This window comes from Triturus cristatus, chromosome 4_1 (genome assembly GCF_964204655.1).
Source record: "Triturus cristatus chromosome 4_1, aTriCri1.1, whole genome shotgun sequence".
NCBI lineage: Eukaryota > Metazoa > Chordata > Amphibia > Caudata > Salamandridae > Triturus > Triturus cristatus.
Window position 1 is genome coordinate 316754864 of NC_140585.1, and position 27688 is coordinate 316782551.

At 42.5% G+C, this 27688-nt stretch overlaps 1 protein-coding gene across 10 annotated transcripts in view; it reads right to left on the reverse strand.

The window, feature by feature from the left end:
- WNK1 (WNK lysine deficient protein kinase 1) overlaps positions 1-27688 on the reverse strand; it is a 1135119-nt gene that overhangs the window by 189837 nt on the left and 917594 nt on the right. For 7 of the 10 annotated variants that reach the window (XM_085652261.1, XM_085652257.1, XM_085652259.1 and 4 more), the window contains 2 exons: positions 12070-12156; positions 2642-2693 (listed from right to left, as the gene is read on the reverse strand). In XM_085652261.1, coding sequence (XP_085508387.1) covers positions 2642-2693; positions 12070-12156 — 139 coding nt within the window. The remainder of the gene's footprint in view (positions 1-2641; positions 2694-12069; positions 12157-27688) is intronic. The other 3 variants (XM_085652258.1, XM_085652260.1, XM_085652255.1) reach the window with 1 other exon arrangement.

The window sequence follows — 27688 nt, forward strand, 5'->3', positions numbered from 1 at the left end:
GTCTGCATGTCAGAATTCTTTAATGAAATAGAAGAGGACTTGAGAAGTCACTCAAAATGTGCCCTAATTTTTCTTTCTGCAGCACTAATCATACAGTCTATGGCAAAATGAACCCCCTCATTTTGTTCCTTTTTAAATTAAATGTTTTAAGAGTTACCACTTTATTCCAATCAGGATGGCTTCAGGTGTGCCATACGTTTATCATAAGTAGGTGTGCTGGCGCTCTAGTTGTTCTTTGGAACACTCTGGGAAGCTGCAGTAGAACACAAAGGAATCAACTGACAGTTTCTGCCCTTGTTGGATGTACATGTTTTACTGAGAATGTCAGACTTCATTCTCACATGACTGAGAAAGATAATGTGAATTTACAGAAAATATGCTCTCAGTTTAGCTTATAGATCACCTTCCAAACCTCTGTGGGAAAAGCATGTGAAAATAGTTCTCTCAAACATGATTCATGATATCCCAGCAGAAGGCTTTTTCACATGGTAAAATCACCTTAGAACATACCACAATTCCTAAAATGAGTATGGTACCATCAACAAATGATTTATAATGTAACTAAAGTCTTAAAACCTTCTATTAACTGCAATGCTTTTTAATTAGGTGCTATCATGTATATTGGTCCCAAGATGGCTGCCAGCACTTCTTGGTTGAAGTGTTGACAACCAATCAGATCTCACGATGAGATGTGTGGTTAGGCCCCGCCCAGATATATATGTGATTTTACTTTTGATTTTCTCAGGAACTACTGAACGGATTTACACCATTTAAGCAAAAGGCACGACTCTGAACCAAGGTCTACCTTTCTGCCAAATTTGGTGTAATTCCGTTCAGCAGTTCGGGCTGTAGCTGCGTCAACAGGTCCTATGGGAAATTGCATGGGGAAATCGTGTTTTGGGACCCCCCTTTTTTCTTAGTCCCCGCTTGACGAATCACCACAAAACTTTCGGGATAGGAGCGGACCGGAGCTGGCCAAAAGTTTGGGAAATTTCGCAAAGATTCGTCAACCGGGGCCAGACTTATTGGGAATAGAATGTTGCGGATTTCCTATGGAAAATAGGTCCTAACTATAACAACCTACTGGCGACCGCCAGTAGGTAATATATATACACACACACATATATGGTACACACACACACACATATGGTATACATTTAATGTATGTGCCGGGGTCGCCGCACATAGGCGGGAATATTCCAATGCTTATGACTACTGATGAGGATCCCCTGGAAGAGAAAGGATACTCTCTGACTCAATGCATTGCTAAAGGGGGCAGATATATTCGGGTTGACACACACCTGTTTTTTCCTACTGCTGCAGAGTAAGGTTCAAGGTTGTTCTAAGAAAGTCCTGGTCCGGTGTTTTACATTTTATTAGCAGAGAAGATAGTGCAAACTTTGAAGCAGCAGTGGTTATGAAGCTTTCCATGGCTGGTTCTGACAGTTCCCAAAGCCAGGGAGGAAGACGTTTCAATCACATCTCATACTGCAGTCTTGAAGATAACAGTAGATCATGATTTAAGTTTTGATTTGGCGGTTACCAGAATAAGAGTGTCCTAGAATGTTACAAAATTGTTGACTGGCCAAATTCTGAAAGGTGATGCTGGGAAAGAATATATGTACAGCCCACGTGTATGCTGGAGATGAATCTCCATTCCAAGTCCCTAGGTGTAAAAGAGTTGCATTCTTTTAAGTGGTGCTCTTCTATGAGGATAAAAATAATTATGGTGATCATTTTCATGGACATCACTATCATTGAGAACACAATATATCCACAATGATGGAGGAATAAAAACAGTCAATTAGACCACAAAGTTGTAGTAGAGTGTCTAGAAAGTTTTCTTCTTCAGGGGAGGGCTCTTCGGGTGAACATGCTATAGACAGAGCCTGCATCTAAGAAAAAGACGTATGCAATTGTATTGTCTTTTCTGGTATCTTTGCTTTATTCTTGTGGGGAAATATGTCAATCAAATATACTGAATCTGAGTAGTACTCACACTGATATAAACAATTTTGTGGTGTTCAAGTTCTCATTATTTATCTGAGTGCAGATGTTTAAAGAGGCATCAGCATCAAACAAGTCTGACATTATGTTTTTGAATACAGTCTGTCAACTGTTGTTTCCACGATGCAGAGCACTGTAATTGAGACTGGCAGGAAAGAGAATTCAGATCTAAGACATATTACAAATACTCCCACTGGAAGCATCTGAAAAGGGAATCTCGCTCTGTGGTAAAAGGAACACCTATCTGAGGTGAAGATTTTTCCCTTTTGCATTCAGCAACTCACCTTCCCCTCTTACTTTGAGGCAGCCTCCCAGTTGATCCATCAAAGTCGTCTGCATTTTACTCTATGACCTCAAACACTTCTACCTGAAAAATATTTAAGTGGGGGCTCTGCAAAACACTAAAATCATTTTACCCTGCTAGGGGCAGCTCCCCATAAATAGTAACGGTGGTCGCACTATTGATGTAAGTATAGTATATAATTGTCAGACAAACTGAACTGCTAATGAATTATTCCAATAAATGTTTTTAAGTATATAAGCGCTGGGAGTTGTAGCATTTGGAAGTACAGTCAAAGAGTTGAACTGAAGGAAACATCCATATATGTATTTATTACTATTGACAGATAGTTACCATCGACCTTCCGCTGCACTTCCTCAAGCGTAGACACTGTAGGTACTGGCTGCTAAAAAAAAAAAAAAGAAAAGAAACACCACAATTTTTAATTGATGGCTATGATATAAACTAACTGTTATAAGATAGGTGCCCATAAGTAATCTGTCATTGCTAACAACTCGGTACTGTGTCCGACTATTGGCAGGACAAGAAACCGTTAACATTAAATTAGGCGCTCAGAACCATACATTGCACATAGCTGGTCCTAAATAACTTTGCATATATTTCCAGGTTATTGAATTTTAACACTAGTATAGGGCTGCCCTTCCAAGTGCAGCAAGGGATGTTGGGTGTGTGCCAATGATACTGAAGTATTTTAAAGAGGCATGAACTTTCCATAGTAACTGTAGTCCTCTTAGTGCAAATGTCTCACATCGTTCACAATATGTGGCAGAAACATCCACTGGTAAAGGCAACTGTAACCCAAGGCCCATTCTTGAAACCAGAGTTATAAGCAGAGAGATTTTCAGTAACCATTTTGTAAGTAAAAACACAGCCACTGTTACTAAGACCAGCCCAATTATAGCACTAAATGAACAGGAACTTACCATTAGAGAGCTATTTTCCATCTAAGTAGTTTCCCATGTTTCATTGTGTGAGCTTGTTCAATATAATCATGCCCTAAAGAGCCCCAGAACCCAAAAACTGAAGCCTTACCAGCTCATTCAGAATCAAGCCCATCCTCCATGTATACAAGTCACTATGCTAGGCCAATGTTGATGCTCAATGTAAACACAACCACCCAGTAACAGAACGACGAGACAGGAGGCATAGCACTGTAAAATCCGATCCATGCTGAAAATTCCACTTTTTTGGTCCAGCGCTTAAAAGCAATTAAGTTCCTGTGCACACATTACACCAAAAATAAGCGTACACAAACTAGAATACTATGGCTAGTGACCCATTTATATATACACCATTGTTACTTTCCAACAATATCAGTTCATTAACTTTTTTTATTTCAAGTCATTTTTATTGAGTAATAACAAATGACAAATAGAAATACAGTAAAACAAATAATAAGACATACTCTAAGTTATAATAGTACAAGCCGTGAAGCACCGGGAAATAATAATAATAATGATAATAACAATATTAATAATAATAATAATAAGAAACAATAGTTTGCTCAAGTGCCAAGCCAGGACATTCGCAGCGAATTGCATTAGTACACAGGTGGTCATACAAACATCTACCACATGAGAGTTGACAAGATATTATGCAGCATATAGTGTGTCAACTGGAAGGTTATCACAATTGCGGTTGAAGGACTACAGTGAAATGCAGAGGAGCACAGGAGTGTCATTGTAAATGTGGTATTTCTAAAAGGCCTTAAAGATTGAGGGGTAGTTTGGGTTATCACGGGGGGTCATATGAGAAGGATGAGGCGTCAAGGGACTTCCACAATTTCCTGTGTAATTTACGCCAGGGAGAGGTATGGAGTGCCTCATTGTCTGCCCCTCTTAGAAAAGATAGCCATTCCTGCCACTTCCTAAAAGAGACCTCTTTGGCGTTGGTCCATTTACTCAGTATAACTTTACAGGCTGGAGTGACCATGAGATCTAGTAAGTAGCGATCTTAGGATCCAGAGCCCCAAGTAAAATATAGGAAAATTTATTAGGAGGAAAGATGTCGAAAGTCTTATTTCTGCATTTGTAAACTTTATCCCAGTATGATTGTAATGTGAGGCAATAGAAGAGCATGTGGGCGAAGTTGCCAACGTGAGAATTACAATGCCAGCATGTAGGGTTGACACGGAGCTTACGATTTAAAAAAATTCTCGCGTGTCCAGTATGTTCTATTTATTAACATGAGTTTGGTTTGTGATAGTATGGGAGATATTTTAATCGAGAATGGGGTCATATGAATTTTCTCCCAATCAAATGGGATGCTGCTGGAGTTGAGTTCAGATTCCCACTTTGCTTCACATTTCCTGTGTGATTTGTGGGGTTTGGGGGAGAGAAGTTTGTGTATCTTAGAAATGGTGTGCCCAGACTTTAGTAGCTGGGACATCTTGGAGACTATCGAAGGGTCAGAGGGTTTAATGGAGCGCATCGAGAGGAGAGATTTTAATTTTAAGAATTTATAGGAATCTAGCTGTTTTAGTCTGTGACGGGCCTGAAGGTCGGAAAAAGGCTGTGGTAGTGTACCTATAAAGAGATTTTTGACTATATTTATTCCGCTTTTGGACCAGTTTTCCCAATGTAGTGTCCTCCCATCTATCTTCAAGCTCGCGTTGTGCCATATGGAGGTCAAGTTGGATTTTTTGATTTTAATCGTGGAGAACTGCTCATATATTTTTCCCCTCTTGTTGACGTGGAAAAGACAGGAAACCTTAGGTATGAATGTCAAATAAGTCCACAAAACCATATTGTGCAGACAGAAAACTATAAAAGGCCATGCAGTGGCTGGAGCCTGAAGTTCAAAAGCTAATGAGGCAGGTGTAAGGACTACTAAAAAGATGTAGGAAATTTATGGTAACAAATTTCTATTCCGTAGGCTCTCTACCATTATTAACTTGTAGCAATTAAACCATCTGGTGGTGGGGTTGGAAACCACTCCAAAATCTATCCCGGGACCAGATGGAGTTCCAGTGGATGTATACAAATCAGCCCCACCCTCTGGAGACCCATTTTAGTTAGGGTTTTTAATACTACAACTACTGATTGTATCCCATCCTCCTGGGAGACATCTATTATCCCAATATACAAAAAAAGGGGATAGAGCGGATCCAAAAAACTACAGCCCAATCTCACTCTAAGACTCCTCAATGGAGCTAATGAGTAGAGTCATGCTATCAAGGTTAGAGAACTGGCCAAAGGAACAATCGATCCTAACCCCTGTGCAATATGGTTTTCGGAATCAAATAGGGACTTGTAGAACAGTATCAATCTTAAGATGCTAATAAGGAATTATACTAGGGCTAAACCAGGAGCTCTTTATCTATGCTTTGCAGATCTGAGCAGCGCCTTCGACCTGGTAGATCATAATCTATTATGGGCAACTTTGATCTCATTAGGTGCACCTAGACCCATTGTGGAGTTTCTATCATGACTCTATGAGAAACTAACTAGCCAAGTGCGTTTTAACCCACAGGGGGAATTCACACCGAAATTTAAAGTAGGGCGTGCTATCCGACAGGGCTGTGTCTTGGCACCCCTGTTGTTCTCACTATTTATCAATGGGGTGGACAGTCATTTACAGTGAGTACAGGCAGATACCCCTATGACTGCTGGGCAACCAATACCAGTGCTGCTCTATGTAGATGATGCAGTACTTTTAGCTAGAACTCCATTGGCCATGCAGAAATATAATATGGCTTCTAAAAAAAAAAGATAAATAAAACCAAAAACGTTTACTATGATATGTAGCCATAGACGAAACCTCTGTAGAACCCCCCCCCCCCCCCATCTATATTGATAACACCCAAATTGTTTCAGTTAATACCTTTTGTTATTTGGGCATCTCATTTGCAGGAAATAGTTATTGGCAACAACATATGTTAAATACCAGAGCCAAAATGAGAAGGGTCTCCAAGGGGATTTTTAAATTTGCTTCTAAACTGGGTAGTAGACCCATCCGAGAAATGGTTGCCATCTAGAATGCCAAAGGTGTGAGAACTGCTACGTATAGGGCAGGCCTCTGGGGATATGTAAATAGCCCCCTATTACGAACAGAGGAAAATAAATTTCTAAAAAGACTTATGTTTGCCACCCTGTGCACCTAATATGATAATACACAACGAGGTAGGTCAGCGGTTCCTTTAAGACCAATTATTGATGAAACCCCTCTTATTATGGTCATCGATATGGACAAGAGAAGAGACTAGTTTTACTAGAAACATCATTCTCAACTGCTTAACCATGGATAAGGCTTTAAATATACCTTGGTTATCATATATTGACTCCTTCCTGGGGAAATTATTTAATATGTCAATGTGGTCTGACCCTATCCGGTTTACATCTTTATCTAAGAACAGGATTAAAAGTATATTTATTTTAAACAGGCAAAATAAACGTGAGTCAGACAATGAGTTTAAATCATCAGTTGTATTTTATAAGTCACTGGAGAAGGAGGAGGGAGATAATTACTTGGTCTTTGTAACCAATTCGCAGCATAGATTTGTTTTAACAAGGCTGAGATGAGGAATAGTGCATCACCTTGTTGCTTTTCTCTCCATGAGATCCTGTCCCCCAATACATATCCCTGTCCCTGCGATGGACTGAATAAACAGAACACTCTGCACTTTTTTTTATTATTTTGTAAGTTGTACCGGAAACCCAGGACATTGCATCTAAAACCTTTGTTATTAACCCAGAATATTAGATCTTATAAAGTGGCGATAAAGCACTTGGTGTCATTAGGCGATCCCTTCCTGTGTTACAATATAGCACTTTTTATATTAAACACAATGAAAATAAGGAAAGCTTATTATTGCGGATCGTGAACCTGTGATTCATTTTAACTATACTATACCAGATGATGACTGACTATTTTTATTGTGTTTTTAGTATTACTAAAATTATATGAATTTTATGATGTGATCGCCTTTTAGTGTTTATATTTTATATGGGTATGTTGTTTTTTAAGGATGTGCTTTTATAATTTGTCTTCAACTGAATAAAGATTGTGAACTGAACTGAGTATTGCTTTGGAAAAAAAATCTTAATAGCTGAATGCGCAAACCTTAGCCTACATTAATGCCTCAAAGCAATTCAACAGCCACATGACTGGAGAAAGACATTTCAACCACCTTTGCTCTAGTGAAATATGTTCAGAAACTGGATAAAGGGTAAATTCAAAACAGACCACAGGTGTGGAAAATGCAGGTATAGCACCCTATTGCACTTCTGGCTTTAGCCGCTGTTCAATGGTATTATTGCATTTTAAAGTCAGAGATACTGGCCTGGTTAGGAAATGTGTTGCCCACAAGGGTAAGACTGGTTCTTTCAATGGTCCGTTCTGGAGCGCCATAGAAGCACTACTATCCTCACTCAGAAAAGTTAATTCCCCCATGTTGTAGGCATAAAATCAAGTCATTGTATTCTCCATTCGCAAAAATATAATTACTATTTACCTTTTATTCAGTGAAAACAACTTTAATGCCTTTGGGTTCAGATCTGCATCAAACAAATTCATTAGGACACACAATTTCGGGCACCGTTTAAAAAGGTCCTGTATGTGGTCCATAGGTGTCTTTGAGTTTAAAATGTTTGATTCAGAGTAAGGAGTATGTTATTTACCCTATAAGCATATATTCGTAGCGTGTAGTGCTGCAGACTCACATGCTATGCATACTCCTGCCGTCTAGTGTTGGGCCTGGATGCTGCAAGTTTTTCTGTTTTTCTCAAAGACTTTTTATGGTTGGTGTCATGCGTTATTTTTTTACATTTTATATAGAGCGAACTAGACTTTAAGGTATCAGATTGCTTTACATGAGCACCAGTTGCGTTACAGATAGACGCAATTCATTTTTTATTTTTTGTTTTGGTCGGCACAGGGAGATTAAGTGATTTGCCCAGAATTACAGGATGTTGAGCATCCATGGCGATGCTCGAACCCGGTTCCCCTGCTTCATGGTTGACCGACCTAGCTGTTCGGCTACATTATTTCTACTCCTCCTCGAGGCATTGTGCATGTTCAACGATTCCTTTCTTAGATAACATTTTTCCCCATGCCATATATGAAGTGAGGATATAGTTTGCTAAGTCAGCTTTGCTGTTCAACATGCTGTATAGGTGCGTATTTGTGTCATCATCTAATACCTATCGGGGATGCGGTAGGGTGCATGTGAATCTGCAGCACTACACGCTACGAATAGATGCTTACATGGTAAGTAACATACATCATTGGCTGCAGATACACATGCTATTCATAGACGGTAAAGTAGTACCCCTCTTGCGGTGGTTTTAGACAAGAGATGGTACAGTTGTTTGAAATAATGTGCGTAGAACTGTTTGCCCTATTTGAGCCGGTTGTCTGGATTGCACATCTACACAATAGTGTTTAGTAAAAGTATGTGGGTTTATCTATGTTGCTGCTTTGCATATGTTAAGTAATGGAATATTCCCTAGAAAGGCAACAGATGCTCCCTTTTCCTTGTTGAATGAGCTGTAGGCATAGTTGTTAGCGTTCCTTTGGCTTCTGCGTAGCCAATTTTTTATACATATGACTATCCATCTTGCTATTCCTGATTTTGAGATAGCATTGCCTTTGCGTGGATTGGAAAATGCTACAAATAGTTGTGTTTTTCGGAAGAGATATGTTCTTCCTAGATAGTACATAAGAGCATGTTTGACATCTAGTGTATGCAATGCTCTTTCTGCTATTGTTTCGGGTTTTCGGAAGAGAACAGGCAAGTCCAAAATTTGAGTTAAATGAAAAAGTGAGATGACCTTTGGTAGAAATGTTGGATTTGTGCGTAAGTACACTTTGACTTTGAATACTTGAAAATACGGTTCTATCTACAGTGAGTGCATGTATTTCACGGACTTCTTCGGGAGGTGATTGCCACAAGGAAAGCAAATGTTTGGAACGGTATTTGACATTTGTGTAATGGCTCAAAGAGTGGGCCCATGAGTCTTGTTAACACAATGTTTAGGTTCCAGGTAGGTACAGGTGGAATTACCATTTTTAATCCTTCCATAAAGCCTTTATGACAAGTATGTGGAAAAAAGATTGGCGTTTTCTGTTTTATAGGTAAGCTGCAATAGCTGCTAAATGTAGGCATATTAACATATTAGTTGTTGTTCTGATGGTGATGATGGATTTTTGTCATTTGAAGCGTGGTAGTGAACAAAACGTTTCCATTTAGAGGCATAACATGCTCTTGTGGTTGGTCTTTTGGCCTCCTTTAAAATGTTCATGCATTCAGGAGGTACTTTTAGATTATCCAAATTCAATGAACTCAATAGTCAGATTGCAAGATTGAGTTGTTGAGGATTTGAGTGTCTGACTTCCCCACTGCTAAGGAGGTTTGGATAGTTGTGTAGCTTCTCGTGAGGTAGGCCCTTATTAACGCAGAAAGGACTGCTGCTTTTGTAGTGTGACTTGCAAAGCACCCATTATTTTTGCAGTGTCTGTCTTTTTTATCATCTGTGTATCCACTTCTGGGCCAAATAGATGTTCTGCATCTAATAGAAAGTTTAGAATGTGCTATTGCACCTCAGGCTTAAACGCAGATATACATAGCCACGCATGTCTATGCAGCATTATTGAACTGCTGATGCCCCTTGCAGGAGTCCACCCCAACTAGTGCATATCTAATAGTAGTGTTTGAAAATTGTCTGCCCTCATTCACCAACTCTTCTCCTTGTTGTTTATATTCTTCTGATAAATGTTGCATCCGTTCTTGCATCTCATCCCATGTTGTTCTATTATCTGACTGAGTTAGCAATTTCCAGTGGTTTGCGTGTCCTGTAGCTCCCCTTTTTCCTGCTGCATCGATCCGGTTACTCTCCTTATCAGGATGTGGTGCATCTCCAGTGCCTGGTGATGCTGCCCCTTTTCTAGCAGTTGTAACCACTAGGCTGTCAGCTGGAGGGTGGCCCCTTATATATACTGGGTCTGTTGGTGAAGGCCTGTACTTTTTTTAAAGGCATGGCATAAGTATCCTTGATTTCACCGGGTCCTTGAATGTGTCTTTTTAGACTTACAATACAGAGCCAATCATAGGACGTTATTGGGCTGTGCATTATAGTGTCTCTACCAAAAGATCTGTTTATTCCTCTGTGGTATGCATGGTAAGTATGTGGTATTCTACAGCCCTCTGGATAACACTAGGATAGGATGAAGTGTCATCTGGTGGTGACGCTTTTGATGAGATTGATGGTTCAATATCAGCATCGGGTAGAACCACATCATAATCGTCCCATGGGTCTGGGCCGTGCTGTTGATTTTCTTGAGAATCATCAGCATCATAATCCTGCAGAAGTATATGTCCCTCCTCCTCCTCTTGCTAAGTTGGTGAGGGTGATCGTGTTTCTGGGGATTGTGGTTGACTAAATATATAGGGCTTGTGGCCCTATGTTCAGTGGAAATTCTTTTTGGTGGAGGCTGTAAACTTTGTAGATTTTGGGTCTGCCTTTTTGAAGAGTCTTTGTTTTTTGTTGCATTAATGTATGCTGCTCTTCTTGTATTTGGGTATGTGTCTTGTTCTTCCCTATTGCTGGTGGTATGGCTGTAGTAGGTGCCAATGACTGTCATGGAAACGTGGCTTTTGCTTGATGCTGAAGTTTGCCATGTTCCTTCTCCTTTCTCGGAGTCGATGCTTTTTTGGAGTCCGAATGGCTCGAGTCCCATCTCTTAGTCGGATCCGATGGCTTGTGTGATGTGGAAGCATGTTTGGTTTTTGTGAGTTCCGAAGCATTCTTCAAAGCTTATTTATGATTTGGTGGCGGTGCTGTGTCGGTGCCATCCCCATGTTTCTGCCTTGTCGCCCAATTGGAATCGAGATCGTTCTTGTCCCTTCTTGGTTCCGAGGCATGCTTGCGGTGTCCACCTGAGCGCGAGGGCTCTGGTGCAGTGTGGCGTGGAGGGGAGGAGGAAGTGTGTGGAAGATCTTCTTGGCACATGGGGAGGTTTCAATATTACTCAAGGTTCTGGGCTTTGTCTTTGATATCAGTCCCGTCTTCAATATTGTAGTCTATGGTGTGGTGTCCATGCTGTGGATTAGGATCCCCTTATTTGCACTGGACTCTACGGAGGTGACATAGTGGGGGCTTGCAATGACTTAAACACCTTGTGGTGCTGTATTGATGTGGACCTACTCTTTGCTCTATGATTTGTTGTGGAAGAACTGAGCCTCAGCTGCCATTTCCATATTGTGTGGTAGGTGCCGATCTCTTCTATTCCGAAGTGTCTTTTTGTTTTTAAGCAAGTTACACGGCATGCACTCTTGTTCCTTGTGCTCGGTGATAAGCACCAGTTACAAACTTGATGCGTGTCCGAGTGAGCGTATTATGCCCTGCACCCAAGGCACCTAAGAAATAGACTTTCTTTCTTCATCCCCATCACCTGGAGACAGACACTCTTGATTGGTGTTGATGTCGGGCTTTGGATACTCTACTTCAAATCACGTTGGTTGTTATTTTTCTCCGTAGGCAGCGTAAGTTTCTAAACCAGAAGAGCTCTGTTGCCGACCGTCTGAGCCAGATAGTAGTAAAATCTAATAAAGGTACCGCTGAACATGTATAATGCCTCAAGGAAGAGATACGAAGCATGACGTGAACCATAAAAACTCTTCGAGGAAAACAGAAAAACAATTTGCAGGTCTGGGCTCAACACTAGATGGCACGATTATGTATAGCATGTGTATCTGCAGGCAAAACATTGTACAAAAATTCTCTCTCATCACCCAAAGTCCTATGCAAACCATCACAACTTACACAGACTGGTGCAGAAGTGAGAGGAACAGTATCAGGGCTGAGTGTTCTTCTTAACTGAGCATCAAGGTCCTCGAGTGGCTGTTGGGACTGAGGAAAAGGGAAGCAAATATATTACTAACCATTTGATAATTTACATCTATTTTTAAAAATCACATATCAAAGGTAACCTAAGACTATAAATTAAGACAGAGCGCAGGCATTTCCAATCAATACAAGCTTTATTCGACATATTTAGTCATAAAAGCACATACAAAACAAAAATAAAAAAATTGCATAAAACACCAACTTGAATGTGATACAAAGCCTGAACTGGAGGACAAATAAGATCATCTCAAAATTGTTCAATAAAACATTTTAAAACCCTTATAAAGCTCATATAATAAAAACTTAAAAAAAAAAAAAAAGAATACAATTTACAGTTGACAGAGCACAATTGATTAGAACAGGCACTTCAACCTAATATCTACTACATTAGCTAGATTGGGTGTAGTTATACACTGCCTTTTTTAACCTTCTACTGGACAGTGATCTTATTGCCCATGACCATCCCAGATATTTTGCCATCGCTATGACTATCGGTGTTGATGTGTCCGTTCGTAGAATTATTTCTGCTTCGCTAAACCTTCTTGTTCCTAAGAGCTTGCAGATTGGTGCCAACCAGACCCGACGTGGGACAGCATAACCAATACAAACAATAAGTGGGTCAGTGATTCTTTACTAGACTGACATACCGGGCACAAATTATCAGTGGGTTTAGCCCATCTAGTAGTAAATACTCTTAATGGCAGTGAGCCCACCCTAAACTGAAAATATAGCCTCCGGTCGTGCGGTTTTCTGATTAAATCCCAATATAATTCCAAACTGGGGATTAGTTTACTTTCCAGGAAAACTCCAGTTAGAGTGGACGACTCACTATTTCTCAGTATACTATACTGTACCATTTCCCAATATTTATCTTTCAAAATCTTTTTCGTGCCAATACTAGTATCTCTAACCTCCCGTAGCCCTTTTATATGATGGAAAGTATCTGCCCTTATTATATCTTGGAAATCGGCCTCAAACTGCCAGTTCTGGAGTAGTCCAGAGTCTCTGCCCCAGTGTGAAAGAGGACGCAGTTTAGCTATATCTGCAATTGATTTTCTTCCTAGATAATACAATAAAGGACATGTTGGGGTACTCTGTGGTAAACCGGTAATTTTTCTCAAAATCCTATTTTCTGATAAAGTGAGCTTGGATAGGTTTTCACAGCCCCAAAGCTCTGATCCATAGAGGGCTGAGCTGATAACTTTCATATTATAAATCTCAAGTACCGGGCTGATTGGATTGAGAATGAGGTATTATATTCCGTGTGCAACACCCCCGACAATTGCCGGTGTTTTCAGGATGCCAGATCAATTTGATGGCTCCATTTCAGCTTATCCTGGATGTTAAACCCTAAATAAGTAAACTCTTTCACCTGCTCTAGCGGACGATCATTCTTTGAATAACCCCTTTAAAAACCCTGTGAGGGTTAAAGACCATACATTTCGTTTGACACAATAACCTCCAAGCGCCGATTCAAGCAGAACTCCTCAAAGATTGTCAGGGCTCTCTGGAGACCACTTGGGGTCTTAGAAATGATCAATGTGTCGTCTGCGAACATTAATATGGGGATTTTTTCGCCTGCTAGTATTGGGGCATCCGTAGGAATAGATTGCATGCAATTCACTATTTCATTGATGTATAAAGAAAATAGCATTGGTGCCATCACGCAACCATGTCGCACACCTCTTTCAACTAGGAAAGGGTTAGTGACATCGCCCTGTAAGCCCCATCAAATTTTAGCATAGTTGTTCTCATGCAATCTGGTGATGAGGGTCAATAGTTCAGATGGCATCCCCATTTCTTGCAATATCACCCATAGTTTGGCACGAGGTACAAGATCAAACGCTGACTTGAGGTCAACGAAAGCAGCATATATGCTGCCCTTGCCCAAAGTCACAGTTTTCCAATAAAGCAGAACAAACCTAAACACCTGGCCAATGGTGCTTGTGAAAGCCCGGAACCCTGCTTGCAGTGGGGATAAAATACTGTAAGAAAGTGGCTCTGTATATTCTGTTCCCAAATAGGTACAATGTGCACAGTGTCCACAGTCCCCAGAGGTTTGGCAGAGGCTACAGTTAGATATAACCTTAATCTCTAAAGTGGTAGCTTGGTCGAGCAGTAAGGCAGTATCATAGGACAGTGTAAAGCATTTGTTGTACACACTCAGTCAGCAAATGGTCTCACACACTCAAGAACTGAACTCTAGGCCAATGGTTTTGTATAAAAATATATAGTTGTTTTATTTTAGAACCAACAATAGATAACAAAATATACTTTCTCATAACGAGATGCTTTAGATAAATACTTTCAATAGGCAATAGACTTTTGAATGCAATAGATACAGTTGTTGCAATAGGCAACACAATTTCAAACACAATTATACATTGAGCTCAATGGGAATTTCTACTTAACTGCAATTGGTGACTTTTTGGATCACTTTTCTTACCACAGGACTGGATCCTAGATTCAGTCCTGGGACATCTCCTGTAAACAGTTGAGTAAAAACGTTTTAGTTATAGTGGGGATTTTTAAGAAATATTATTGTATTTTAAAAGTTGACACAAAAACTTTTTCACATAGAATCACCAATGTTATCCTATGGGGGGAAATTCACATAGCAGGTAAGTAGGGTTATCGTCACTTTTTCTAACTCCGTGTTGGATCCTGGATCCAGCACTGGTGCATCTCCTGTAAACAGTTGAAAGAATGCGTTTGTTATACTGGCGATTTTTAACGAATATTTGAAAGTTTGCAAAATTGACACTTGGAAGAATTTCTGGCAAAAACCAGGCAATGTTATCCTATGGAGGAAAATCAAGTTAGCGGTAAGTACGGTTGTAATTATTTTGCAGGGTCAGTGCTGGGCACCAAGATCCAGCACTGGGATCTCTCCTGATAGCAGGTGAGTAAATTCGTTTTCGTAATTCGGATGATTTTAGATTAATATTTTAGAGTTTCAAAACTCGACACGAAGAATTTCCGAGTGAAACCAGTCAATGTTACCCTATGGAAGAAAAGTGAGTTATCGGCTTTTGGGTAAGTACTCGACTGGAAGAGTTAAGGTTCTGGGCATAGACTCAGGGGTCTCCCAGGGTCAGGTAGATACAGTAGTTACACCCTCATCAGGGGCAGCCGGGTGCAGAGAGAGTTAGGCCCAATGTTATCCTATGGGAGGCAGGGGGCGTTTGGTTGGTAGCTGCTGGCTAGCTGGCCACGCGGCTGTGAGAGCTGGGCTACTGGTCACTTGCTCAGGGCAAATGGTGAAGTAGATTAGGACAGAGGTTGCACCCCCAGGGGCACTCGGGCAGCTGGGTGCAGGGTGCTTTTGAGCCGTCGGGCGCTCAATGGATTTCAATGGAGAAGCTCAAAGACGAACAAAGGCTGCAAGCTCGGGGACGAAGATTCTTCAGGTGGGACAACCACTTCGAGAGGTAAGTTGGGTAGTTGGAGGATAGGTAGGCACAAAGGAGTTGGGCACAGGGGGCCTCAGGGCGCCAGGTGCAGGGGTGCCTTTTGGCGTCGGGAAATCTTACCCTCTGCTGGTTGCGGTTGGAGGGGTCCCTGGTTCTGAGGCTGCAGGCATCGTCAGGAGCGTCCTTGGGTGCTGGATTCGGGGTCACAGTTGCCAGGGGGACATCCTCGTGGTCTTTGTCCACTCCGGCACAGGCCAGGCTTGGTGGGTGCAGAGTGTGCAGGAGTCACGGTTCCTGGCTCATGCCAGGGGCTTGTTACTTGCTTTGAGCAGTACCACTGCTCGTGGGAGTCACAGTTAGTTAGAGTCACAAGGCAGTCAGGTCCTCCGGGGTTTTTGAGGTTGCTGACCACTGGAGATGCTGGGGTTTAGCAGGAGCAGGTTCGAGGGTCGACAGGCCTGTAGGGCTGGGGCCAAATCAGTTGGTGTCTTCCTCTTGTTAGCAGCTGCATGGCAGGTCTTCTTGATCTTCCTGCTTGTTTCGTAATCTGGATCTGAGGAAGGAAGGTTCAGGGTATCCCTAAATACTAACTTTAGGGGCGCTATAGGTAGGTAAAGGGCAGGGACCAATGGGTCCCTTCCTTGGGGTGGGTACACCCCCTATCCTGCAACTCTCCTGTGGGAGGGGGGCAGTAGCCTAATCCTGACTGGGCAGGTCTCCCCGCCTTCCCCACCTGAGGGGTGGGGTTGGCAGAGGCTGGCACACCTACTTTCCTTCTTTGGGGTTTCCCGCCAGAGTGGGGGTCAGAACCGGTGGGGGCCAGTTGCCGAGTACAGCAAGTGGCCTGAAGAAGCTCACAAAGGTGGCATGCCTTTGAAGTTTACCCTGCCCATCCTGGGGGAGGAGACCTAGCACCTCGCCCAGGATGTGCATTGTTGCAGGCCCAGGAGAGCGGATGGCTCTCTACCCAGGGGTCCAGCAACATGTCTGCTGTGTGGCAGCCTAGGCAGCCCCTCAGACAAGACATGGATGTAGGTTAGGTTCAGGGGGCAACTCTAAGTTGCCCTCTGTCGTGCATTGTACATTAAATGCCACACTGGCATCAGTGCGGGCTTAATGTGCTGAGAAGTTTGATACCAAACTTCTCAGTCTTCAGTGTTGCCATCATGGTGCTGTGGAGTTCGTGTTGACGACCTCCCAGCACCATATACTCTTAATGGCAGCACTGCACTTACAGTGCCCAGGAATGGACCTGGGTACTGTAGGGGCACAGGGCTCATGCACCTGTACCCACACCACTGGCATAGGGCACCCAGCTAGATGGGTGACTGAGGTATGCCAGGGCAGTGTGTGTTGTGGGCATGGCACACAGGGATGTGTGACATGTCGACTCTGTTTAATTCTGCACCAAGACACTCAGCCTGCAAAGGCAGTGTGTGTGTGTGTCAGGGTACAGGGCCTCCAAGAGTGGCACAATAAGTGCTGCAGCCCTTAGGGGCCTTCTCTGGTCACAAGTCCCTGGGTACCTAGTGTACCATTTACCAGGGGCTGACATGTGGCCAGAGATGCCAATTGGGTTTAGGCTTCAACACAGTTTTAGGGAAGGAACATAGGCCCTGGGTACCTGATTGGCAGGAGCCCAGGGCACACTCAGTCAAAGTACATCAGCAATTCAGAAAAAAGTGGGGGCATACCATGCAAGAAAGATGGCACTTTCTCATAAATACTAAGCTCTTCAATCCATTCTTCTACCTTGTTGAGCGCTAGTCTCCCCATTACCTTCTGCAAGGAGTCTATTAGGCTGATGGGCCTTTAGTTCCCTGGGTGTGATTTGTCCCTTTTCTTAAAACCGGTATAATTTCCGCTCCTTTCCAGGAGTCGGGAACTGGCGCACCCTGGGCAATGGCATTAGTCAGTAATAGAATATACCGGCACCATCTTTCCTTGTCATGGAGAAATACATCCCCAGGGATACAGTCTGGGCCGGTGCTTTCCCGGCCATTAAAGATCTAAGTGCCGCTTCTACGAAAGAGTGATATCACACTCCTCCTCATCTACACTTTAGGCATACTGGGGTTTAAAATGGTTAACCCATCCTCTTGTGATGCATGGTTTTGGGGCTGTTGGGCTTGCCCTCCTAGATTCCATTTAAATACGTTCCAGAAGTGTTTGGGATTTTTCGTGGCGCAGGCCCATTTAAGTCCCTGCCATCTTTTGTCATCCCATATTTTCTTTGCCTTGATCGTGGTACTCCTATAGTTATACCTAGCTGCTCAAACTACTACTGGATCACCTGCTTTAACAGCTACCCCTAGCGCTACACGTGCTTCTCTACAATCTTTGTTAAACTAGTGCCCGGCTTTCCAGTTTATGGCCTTTTTAGGTCTACCCAGCTTAATAAAATAAGTACGCAGATGAACAAAGAATTATGTTATGGATACAAGTTGATTGCTCGAGGACCAATGAGTTTACTACACTGTCCTCAAGCTCGCTTATGGCACAATTCATCTCCTTTTTTTAATGCTAGTTAGCAGTTCGGGCATCTCCATTATCTTCACCCATTTAAGGCATCTCATATCATTTGTTGGGACAACATCACATGAGGAATATTTCCTAATTGGGCAGGTACCTTATGCCTTATTAATTCCCGAGTCACACACAAGGGGTTATGATCACTTTCTATCCTATCTCTAACGATCATATCTCTAAGGGCGTGCCATAGTGTCAAACTAATTAATTCATAATCTATTGTACTTGCACTATACCCGTTGTTAAAGGTGTTCGCCCCAAATCTGTCGCATGGTGCACGTCCATTTACAGCCTGAAATCCCTTTTCCATACAAATAGAATTAACTTGGATGGGCACATCAGTCCACTTTTTTATAGGATCAAGCTCCAGCTTTGGGATGCCCCACTTAGTGTCTTCCTCTTCTATAAAGTGACCCTCCTCATTTGTAAGGGGCTCAAACGTCATGTTAAAGTCACCTGCGACTAGGACATTAGGTACTTCCAGATATAGATCAAGAAGATCGTCGAGAGCCGGAAAAACCTCAGACTTCTTCCCTCTAGTACATCTCACGTAGACATTATAAATGTCTACGTTCCATTGTGTGCCCATGGCCAATCTAACCGCCCGATTATTATGACTCTGAGTTGAAAGCACCTGTATATTAAGACCTAAATCCTCTCGCACCCATATTGTCAAGCCCCCTGATGGCCTCCCCTTTGCACCTCTGGAATATATTGATTTAAATAACCTGTACAAAAGAGGGGAACCTCTGCCCAGGTTTCTTGGAAGAGACAGATGTCGTATCCCTCTATGAAAGCGTACCACTCGGGAGAGCCCATCTTCGTGCTCAATCCTGCGATGTTCCAGGACAGTATTGTACATGGTGACTGTAGCTTGCTATATATAACGGGAGGTGGACTGCCCTCCTTCAACACACCATCAATATGTAGAACAGAAGTAATCTTTGGGGATTGAGCCAACCCAGCAATAGACTGCTTGGGACTCGGGGGCTACCCCTAGTAATGGGGCTGGCTGTTGCGTATCCTTGTTGCTTTTGGGGCGATACTCTTCTCAGTCAATCATTGATTTCCAAAGTGGAACCTCCCTGCTGGATGGTTAGCCTATGCCTTGAAACATGGGCAATCTTACTACTCGGAGGGGATCGTCTAAACTGGATAGATGACAGTCCTGGTGCGGTGGTTCGAAACTCCAGAGCAAAGAGGTTTTCTGCTAAATCTGCCCTGGTCAGGGTAAGCTCGATACAGTCTTGCTGGTGAACTAATGAGGTACGCCTCCGAGCCTTTACTATGTCTTCCCTTATCACTGATCGGCATCCCCTAACATGCCGTATCCAGTGAATAACTGTCAGGGAATCTGCATTCTCTATACCTTTATTTGCGTCGAGCTTGGGTACATTCACCATGAAAATTCTATGGGTACTAGGCAAGTTAGATATGTGCTGGTCTGGATGCCTGAACAGGAAACCACACAGTGGGTGTTCGATGTGAGAAAGTGTATTTCTACTGTACGATGTCTGGTCCTTCACTAACGCCTCCCTATAAGGGTTGTTGGAATTGCTTGCTATGGAGTGTAGTTGGTGCTTAGGCGTTGGTGTCTTAATTTTGTGTGTCCTAGCCTTTCCAGGGGGAGGTGGTAGGCTGCTGGAAATAGCGTTAATGCCTTTGGTAGATAGAACAGATGCAGCCATTGAGGTTACAAGATTGGCACCCTGTGGACGCACTAGGTGGCTACTTTCCTTTACATTTGCACTCCCTCTTCGAGATAAATCAGATGATAGGAGTTTAACCATAGAGGTTAGATCCTCTATCAAACTTCTCATAGACCCTACTTCCTGTCTTAGCTTGGTGACTAGATGGATCATGTCCTGGCATTCTATGTAAGTTCCTAACACTACATCTTTTCATTTGATGTAACTGATGTCTGCGGTGTCTGAGCAATCTGGGACCTTGCACCCCCTTCTTTAACATCATTAACTTGATCTAACAAAGGTAGAAACCTGTTCGTACAAATGATTGTAGGGTCTATATGTTCAATATTAGACTTAATTGGACTGATAATTGGGTGGGAGGCTCCCGTTGCATCACATTCTCCCTCATCATTGTTAGTGGCCGGTCTTTTGTTTTTTCTTTTACAAAACATAGCAGGAACAGCGAGATTAGAGGGTTAGATTAGCCTGGGGGGGGAGGGGGAGGGGGGTTAACGAAGGTGGATTGTGCAGCAGGCACAGACTAATATACCCTCACACTCACTAAATAGGGTATCAATACGATCTATTACACAGTTACAACCTGCATGTTTTTGAAGCTTCCAGGCCTTTTTCCCCCCTATTGCATCGACTTGTTCCAATCCCTCCACCCTCACCCCCTTCCCCGCTTCCTTCCAGTGTCTTTCTTTTCCCCATGTTCCTGGGTTATACAACCAGACTACTAGTCCTTCCAACGCTATGCCAAGACCTCACTTAGCCTCCAAATGTAATTTAGCATACAATCACTAAACAGGATATAACAATGCACAAAAACACTTAGGATCAAAAAGTCCAGAACGACGAATCCGTCAAGGTTTTTACAATCTCAATAAGGGTCAGTGAGTACATACAGTTCCTTTTATTTTATTCCAATGAATTCAGGACAGTCCCAGCATCAGTACCGCTATCAGGCCACAAGCAAAAGAGGGGTGGCCCTGCCCTGCCTCTTCCTGTCAATGATGGGCAAGGATGGGTCCGCCCTTGGTCCTGGCGCAGCAGGCACACGTGCCGCGCCGTGGGGGAGGAGGGTGGGGGGTGAAGAGAGCGCTTTATGCGTGATGTAAGCTCAGTGCCTCCCCCTCAGTAGCGGCACCTATGGTGGAAGCAGTGCACCCTGGGACTAGCAGTCCCCTGGTAGAATGTTGGGCGCCACAGAGGTGATGCCCGTGCTGGTGTGCGTTAGCCCTGGGACTCCAGTCCCACCAGGGTTCAGGAACAAGGAGGCAGTTTCCCTAAAGCAGCGGGACAACAACAGGCGAAGCAGGCATTTCATTTAGGAAGAGCCCAAATAATTCAGGTGATCTGCTTTTACTTTGAGATTGATCTTTTTTTCATTCTACAGACCCCCCCCTCTCAACCCTCCAGTGTATTACCCACTTTAATTTATTTTGTTTGTACTACTTTTCTACATCATGACATATTACTGTGGGACTTTTCTCATGAGCCTTCAAACGCACTGGCAAATGAAATAAAAGTGTGTCCATTGGAGACGATGCTGGGAAAGCCAGCGGTACCACTAATGTAACACATCAAACTGTTTGCATGTAGCAGTGGAGTCAAAACCATGCTTTAGTGTTTAGTTAAAAACTCCGACACAGAAATTTAATCTGAAGGCATTAGACTATAATATATAAGACTAATAATAAGCAAAAATTACTGTCACAAATATGGATATGAAAAACAGATGCATGTGCCCTTGTTACATCTCTGCCCACTATACATAATGGCACATTCACATCAACAATAACATTTCATCAAAGGAATCAGTGGTAAACAGAGGGGCATGAGAGAACTATTTTCTGCCCATCTTTTCAGTACCGATAAGCAATATCAATGAGCTTAAAAGTCAACCAAGTAAGACCGTGTACGGTCTATGAAAGAGGACCTGCAGACTTATCCCAATTTCAGGCCAAACTACTTCTTAGGAATCTTCTTTGCTGATACAAGGAAGTAGGAAGCAAATGAAGGCGGTGGTATTTAGGTGAAAAATAAAAAATTGACATGAGGGAGAGGGGATGATTACAATTGTAAAATGGCTATTAATGTCAAACATGTGTTGGGTTAGTAATCTCTGTATGTGTTGGTTGCTTAAAATCCTCTCGACTTCTTCCTAAAAAGATATGACCGACAGAATGATATATCCAAGATTGCCACTAGGATATCTGATTTAGAAACGGAGGGTCTCAAGCAAACTTACTTTCTCAACTGTGTCTGGCCTATGCTTCATCTAACGCATAGCTAAGGAAGCTAGTACCTTGCTAGTAAAAGCATCTTTATATCTTTGTTTTTATGTTTTTCTTTCTATCGAGCTTGGCCTAGCTCTCATTGTTTGTTGTGGTAGTTTGCTTTGTTAGTATAGCAGCAGTGCACCTACAGTTGTAGTTTTCAATAGTTTGCTTTATTAATGTAAAATGTTACTTGATTTTCTTCTCGTATCCCAGTAGCCCCTTGATGGTCTTGGAAGAGGGCTGGGTCTGTTTTTCTATTATTTAATAAACTGATGTCTGATGGTTTGGGGTGGAAAGCATAGTCAATTGCATGCATCTAGAGGATTCTTTTATTGTATTCCTAATGGTGAGCCTGAAGCCGAATCCCTTCCGCTTTAGCTCCCACCCCTTCGCTCGCCCATCTATGATGTCACCACACCCCAGCACAGCAGCGAGGAAGAAGCAGGTGAGTGCTCTTACCCTCCTTCCAACAATGCCTTTCTCAAAAAATTCCTGATCAAGGGTGTACCCCAACCCATGAGCAGGAACCACTACGCTACAACAGATTTTCTTCATTTGTAGGGGACTGACTCATTCAAGGGGTTGGGGGGGAGGGGACTGTGAAAGTAAATGGAGCACATATCTCTAGGGGGTCAGCCCTTCTAGTATGTGCGCCTCCCCCCAGTGGGCTTAGCAAAGATTTGTTACTGAAGGCGGGGGGAGTTTATTGATTGATTGGTTGTTCTCCCCAGGAGGAAAAAATGGCAGCCAAATCTTGTGGGGGCAGGCCTGTATGACAGATAGGGGGTGTGGGAAGAGGACAATTCTTTTTTGAGGATGTTGGATTTCCCCTGGGGCAGGGAGTGCGATCGCGTCTCATCTCCCCAGGGGAAAACAGAATGGCCCTAATCCACTAGAACACCAGGTAGTGAGTGGATATCTGTTATGGGCATCTTTTTACTATTGATTTCCCTGTTATTACCGCAAACATTTCCTGAGAGGTGCCAAAATAAATAAATAGTGGCTGGAGTGAGCCAATCCCTTCTGTCATTAAGTATTCTGTGGTATTGTGTATGTGGCAAGTTAAAATGATACTTTGTTTCTTTTTGTGTTTTTGGAGAAGTTCTTTAGCGAAGTTCCTCAGATCACAGCATCAAGAAGCTAAGTGCTTTTTTACTTTTCCACTTGGGCAGATCTCATTGACGCACACACTCACCGATTGTTTTATAAGTATACTTCTGCCTTCTATGTGGGACAAAGTATGTCGGAAGGAAGATTTTAGACAGTCAGAGCTGGAGTCTCAGTGGATGACTACTGCCCAGGCCCCAACTCGTGCAATAGAGGACAGCTCTGAGACAGGATCAAATATCAAGACAGCATCAGATAGAGAGGGAAATCGAGCAGAACCTGCAAACTGTTTTTCAGTCGGTGGAGTTCTATCCAATGATTAAGTGGCAAGGGTAATTTTGGGGTTTAGGGTTGGTAGGGGTTTTTGGCTGGCATGGATAATTTTAGGGTTTAGGGCGAGTATGGGTTTTTGGGTGGCAAGGGTAATTTTAGTGTTTATGGTGGGTATGAGTTTTAGGATGGCAAGGGTAATTGCAGGATAGTTATGGGGTTTTGGGTAGAAAGAGTTATTTAAGGGTTTGGTCTGGGTATGGGATTTTGGGTTGCAAGGGAATTGTTAGGGTAAGAGTTTTTGGGCAGGCTGGTGAGGTCAGGCTGCCAACAAATGAGGTGCATGGCCTCAAAATTCTCATATTTGGATGGGGGTCGCTTCAGCCCCTGGAAAATCAGGGAGGCATGATACCGACCCAGGCATAGGGTATGAAGAACAAGGTTTAGAACCCTGAGACTCTGGGAGAAGTCAAAGCAAGCTTCGGCTTCTTATGTTTCTTGAGCCTCTTATCGAAATGCCCCAAGGACTAGGAGGGTGACGAAGAGGACCTGGGACTCCTGGAGGAGTGCCTGGACCTTCCTCTCAAATGGGACTGTGGACTGCTGGGACGCAAGCATCTTTCAAAGCCTTTAGAACCTTGGCCCGGTAGTCGGAGCACTCCTGGCATCACAGGCAGACAAGATGCAGGTCCGTGACCGAAATGGCGAGGTGACAGGTGCCACGTGGAGCTTGAAGCCAGGAGTCTTCGTAGACCAGACAAAAATCCTAACACTATATGACACCACCAAGCAGCAAGGCCAAACCACTGCCATATCTATATACCAAAAAATTGCCAATGCTGCTAAGCTTAATAAAGCTAATTATTTAGGATCCTCACCTATGAGCAAAACTATAAGTGGGTTGGACTCACGTTGTTAGATTCAATCTTTCATTTTATTTTTGTATTCAATTATTATACATTTCTTTGGTCATTTATTTACCAAATTTTGACGTTTCACAAAAGTCATATACAATACAAATAAACTAATTTTGTACATTAAAACATCCCCCTCATACTACTCATACACACTATCACTACTATTCTCCATCAATCATTCTCATACATACCATCATACACACTGAGCTTATTTTATCAACAAATACAACAATATTTTATCAAAACAAATTTTTCACAGTGCCATAGGTCTTGTTATATACACAAGTATATCTTTCATAAATTTGCAATTTTAATTTTTCTCTCTTCTGGCACAAAATATAGGGTCTACGCGTTTCAAACTCCTAACAATCATGGAGTTCTCATCAGGACCATCCGATACGGTTTGCGAGCTAAGCCTGCCAAAGTGTGCCACGACACGAACTGAGGCGTGTCGATTCATTTATCCTCCCTACATCGCGAGTGAAAAACGACTTTAGCCAGAGAGAGAACAATTAAAAAAACAGCGGTTCAGCGCCGCGGTCCTACTGCAAAGGGTAATTCAGTTACCATAAAGAAAGAGTGGATGGTCCTGATGAGAACTCCATGTTTGTTAGGAGTTTGAAACGCGTAGACCCTATATTTTGTGCCAGAAGAGAGAAAAATTAAAATTGCAAATTTATGAAAGATATACTTATGACTATATAACAAGACCTATGGCACTGTGAAAAATTTGTTTTGATAAAATATTGTTGTATTTGTTGATAAAATAAGTTCAGTGTGTATGATGGTATGTATGAGAATGATTGATGGAGAATAGTAGTGATAGTGTGTATGAGTAGTATGAGGGGGATGTTTCAATGTACAAAATTTGTTTATTTGTATTGTATATGATTTTTGTGAAACGTCAAAATTTGGTAAATAAATGACCAAAGACATTTATAATAATTGAATACAAAAATAAAATGAAAGATTGAATCTAACAACGTGAGTCCAACCCACTTATAGTTTTGCTCATAGGTGAGGAGCCTAAATAATTAGCTTTATTAAGCTTAGCAGCATTGGCAATTTTTTGGTATATATAAAAAATACTAACACAGCAAAAAGGGGTTGACAAAATGTCGTAAAATTCTGTCAAAAAGTGACAGAGGGTAGCCCTCTTTACGCTGAGCGCTTGACTAGCATGGAAAAAAATTCAGACATCAGTGTGCCAAGATGATGCCTATATTGGTGAATGAACGAAAGCTTTATTGTATGATTAATAAAAATCATTACAAATCAAGGAACATATAAAATGCATTTTTTTTCCTCAAATGTTTAAAAGTGATTATAATGGCAGACCTAATTTAACCGAACATCAAATTCAGAACAATTATATTACAAATATCGAGGTGATTTAGGGATGACATGCCGTACTGAATCATTGATATCACAAACACTTCACTAATCACATTTCGTTTTGCTACTTGCAGATTGTAATCTTAGGCTTCCATTTCTTTGTCCAACCAGGCTTCTCTATAAACTGATGAAAACGTCCGAACAGACACTACATTTAAATTGCAGTTATTCTATATTTGAAGTGCCATTGTGCTTCTTCTTCAAACTGAACTACATTTGAGAGAGTCCTATTTCATAAACAGTTACTTTTCAAAATTAATCAGTAAAGTGCCTCAAAGCTTTCATAAGGTATAACACTCAAAACAATTTTACTGCAACAAGTATAAAATGTAAGGATCTATAAGGTGACTCAGTGCTTACTTCTCCAGAAATTAACTATTTCTTAAAGATAAATTACTTTACTCCGTGGATACATAGAAATTATGTTGCAAAATTTTAGGTGGGTTCCCTGTCAACAGTTTAATAGGTACTTCAGAACATTTTTTAATCAAATTTAACATTATTTCTGCTACAAGGATAAACTTTACAAATTGAATTCTATGTCAGGACTGGAGGCGAGGATTATGCCTTCTTTCTCCACTTTATTCATACAGCAGCACAGAAAGAACAACAAAGACTACGTTTCCCATGAACCATAGGGAAAAAAAGTAGTCAACAACACTGTCAAAAACCAATCAAAAGAGACGAAAAGTGTCCAATCAGAGCCTCTCCAGTTACTGATACTCCCTTGTTAGTGTCCAGATCTCCTCTTTCTTCGCTGCTGCGCAGCCGGTTAAGTCCCCTCAGGGTTTCTACTGTTTGGGGGGCTTTATGTCATGTCCTTTTATGACTGCTTTGTGTCTTTTTTTATGCTATATTCTGCTCTATCAGGGCTTATTGATTGGATCTATTGTCTTGTGGCAAGGTTTCTTATATTTTATTGACTGGTAGCAGAGCCTATCGTCGGTCTGACGCGTTGCTGGTTGTGGACTCTGCTTTCTTTTCTTTTTTCCCTGTTCGAGAGTTGAGGGGGTTTTTTCTGTCAATTTTTACGGTTCCTTTCTCACCGCGGGACCGAGAGTCGTCTCTCGCTCCTACGCGGTGGTGCTGGCGCGCTCTGGTCCTCCCGCCGCCTGGGGGCGCGAGAGGCGGTGTTTGAACACGGCGCGTCTCTGGTTTTTGATCAGTTTCCAGAGACGCGCGCGCGTTCGACTGCCACTGGAGCCTGGGCTGAGAGAGACACCGAGTTCTTCGGTCTGTACCGGCCCGCGAGCTTGTTTCTTCGCTCACGGGCCTAATTTGCATACCTAACGCTCGTACCCCGGTGATGTTTCTATAAAGGGGATTCGAGTCTTGTATTTGCACGATTGTGCTGACGCCTCCCTGGAGGTTGTATTCTTGCCGTTAGGCTTGCTTTGGGGACATTTTCCAGCCCAGATAACTCTGCATAAATTTAACTTGGTTTCTGCCAGCCTCTTTGGGTCCCCTCAGGGCTAGTCACCCTGCACAGAATTGTGGTTCTACCACGTGTGAAATCTTAAACTGACACCCAGTTGTAAAAACGTCATTGCGAGTGCAGCGCAAAAGTCTTCTTGCCCTTCCACCTGTAATGGATTTTTACGGGGATTATCAGGATGAAGAGGAGGATCCTCTGGCGGATATGCTATGGGGCGATGCTTTCTATGAAGCAGTGGATACTTCTATTAATAGGGCAGTGGACCAGGCCATTTCTCCTTTGGAGGACAGGCTGACGCAAAAAATTGAGCGGGCATTTTTACGCCTTGAACGTAAAAACTCTCTATCTTCGTTAGGGGCGTTTAGGAGGGGGGGGGGGACCTCTCGGGTCCTCCCCCTCCTAAACGCCCCTGTGCCCCGGGGGTGGATGTGGATGCTTTTGAGCGGCTCAAACAGGCCTTTATTGATAGCCATCCTATGGGAGGCACTGGCGACTC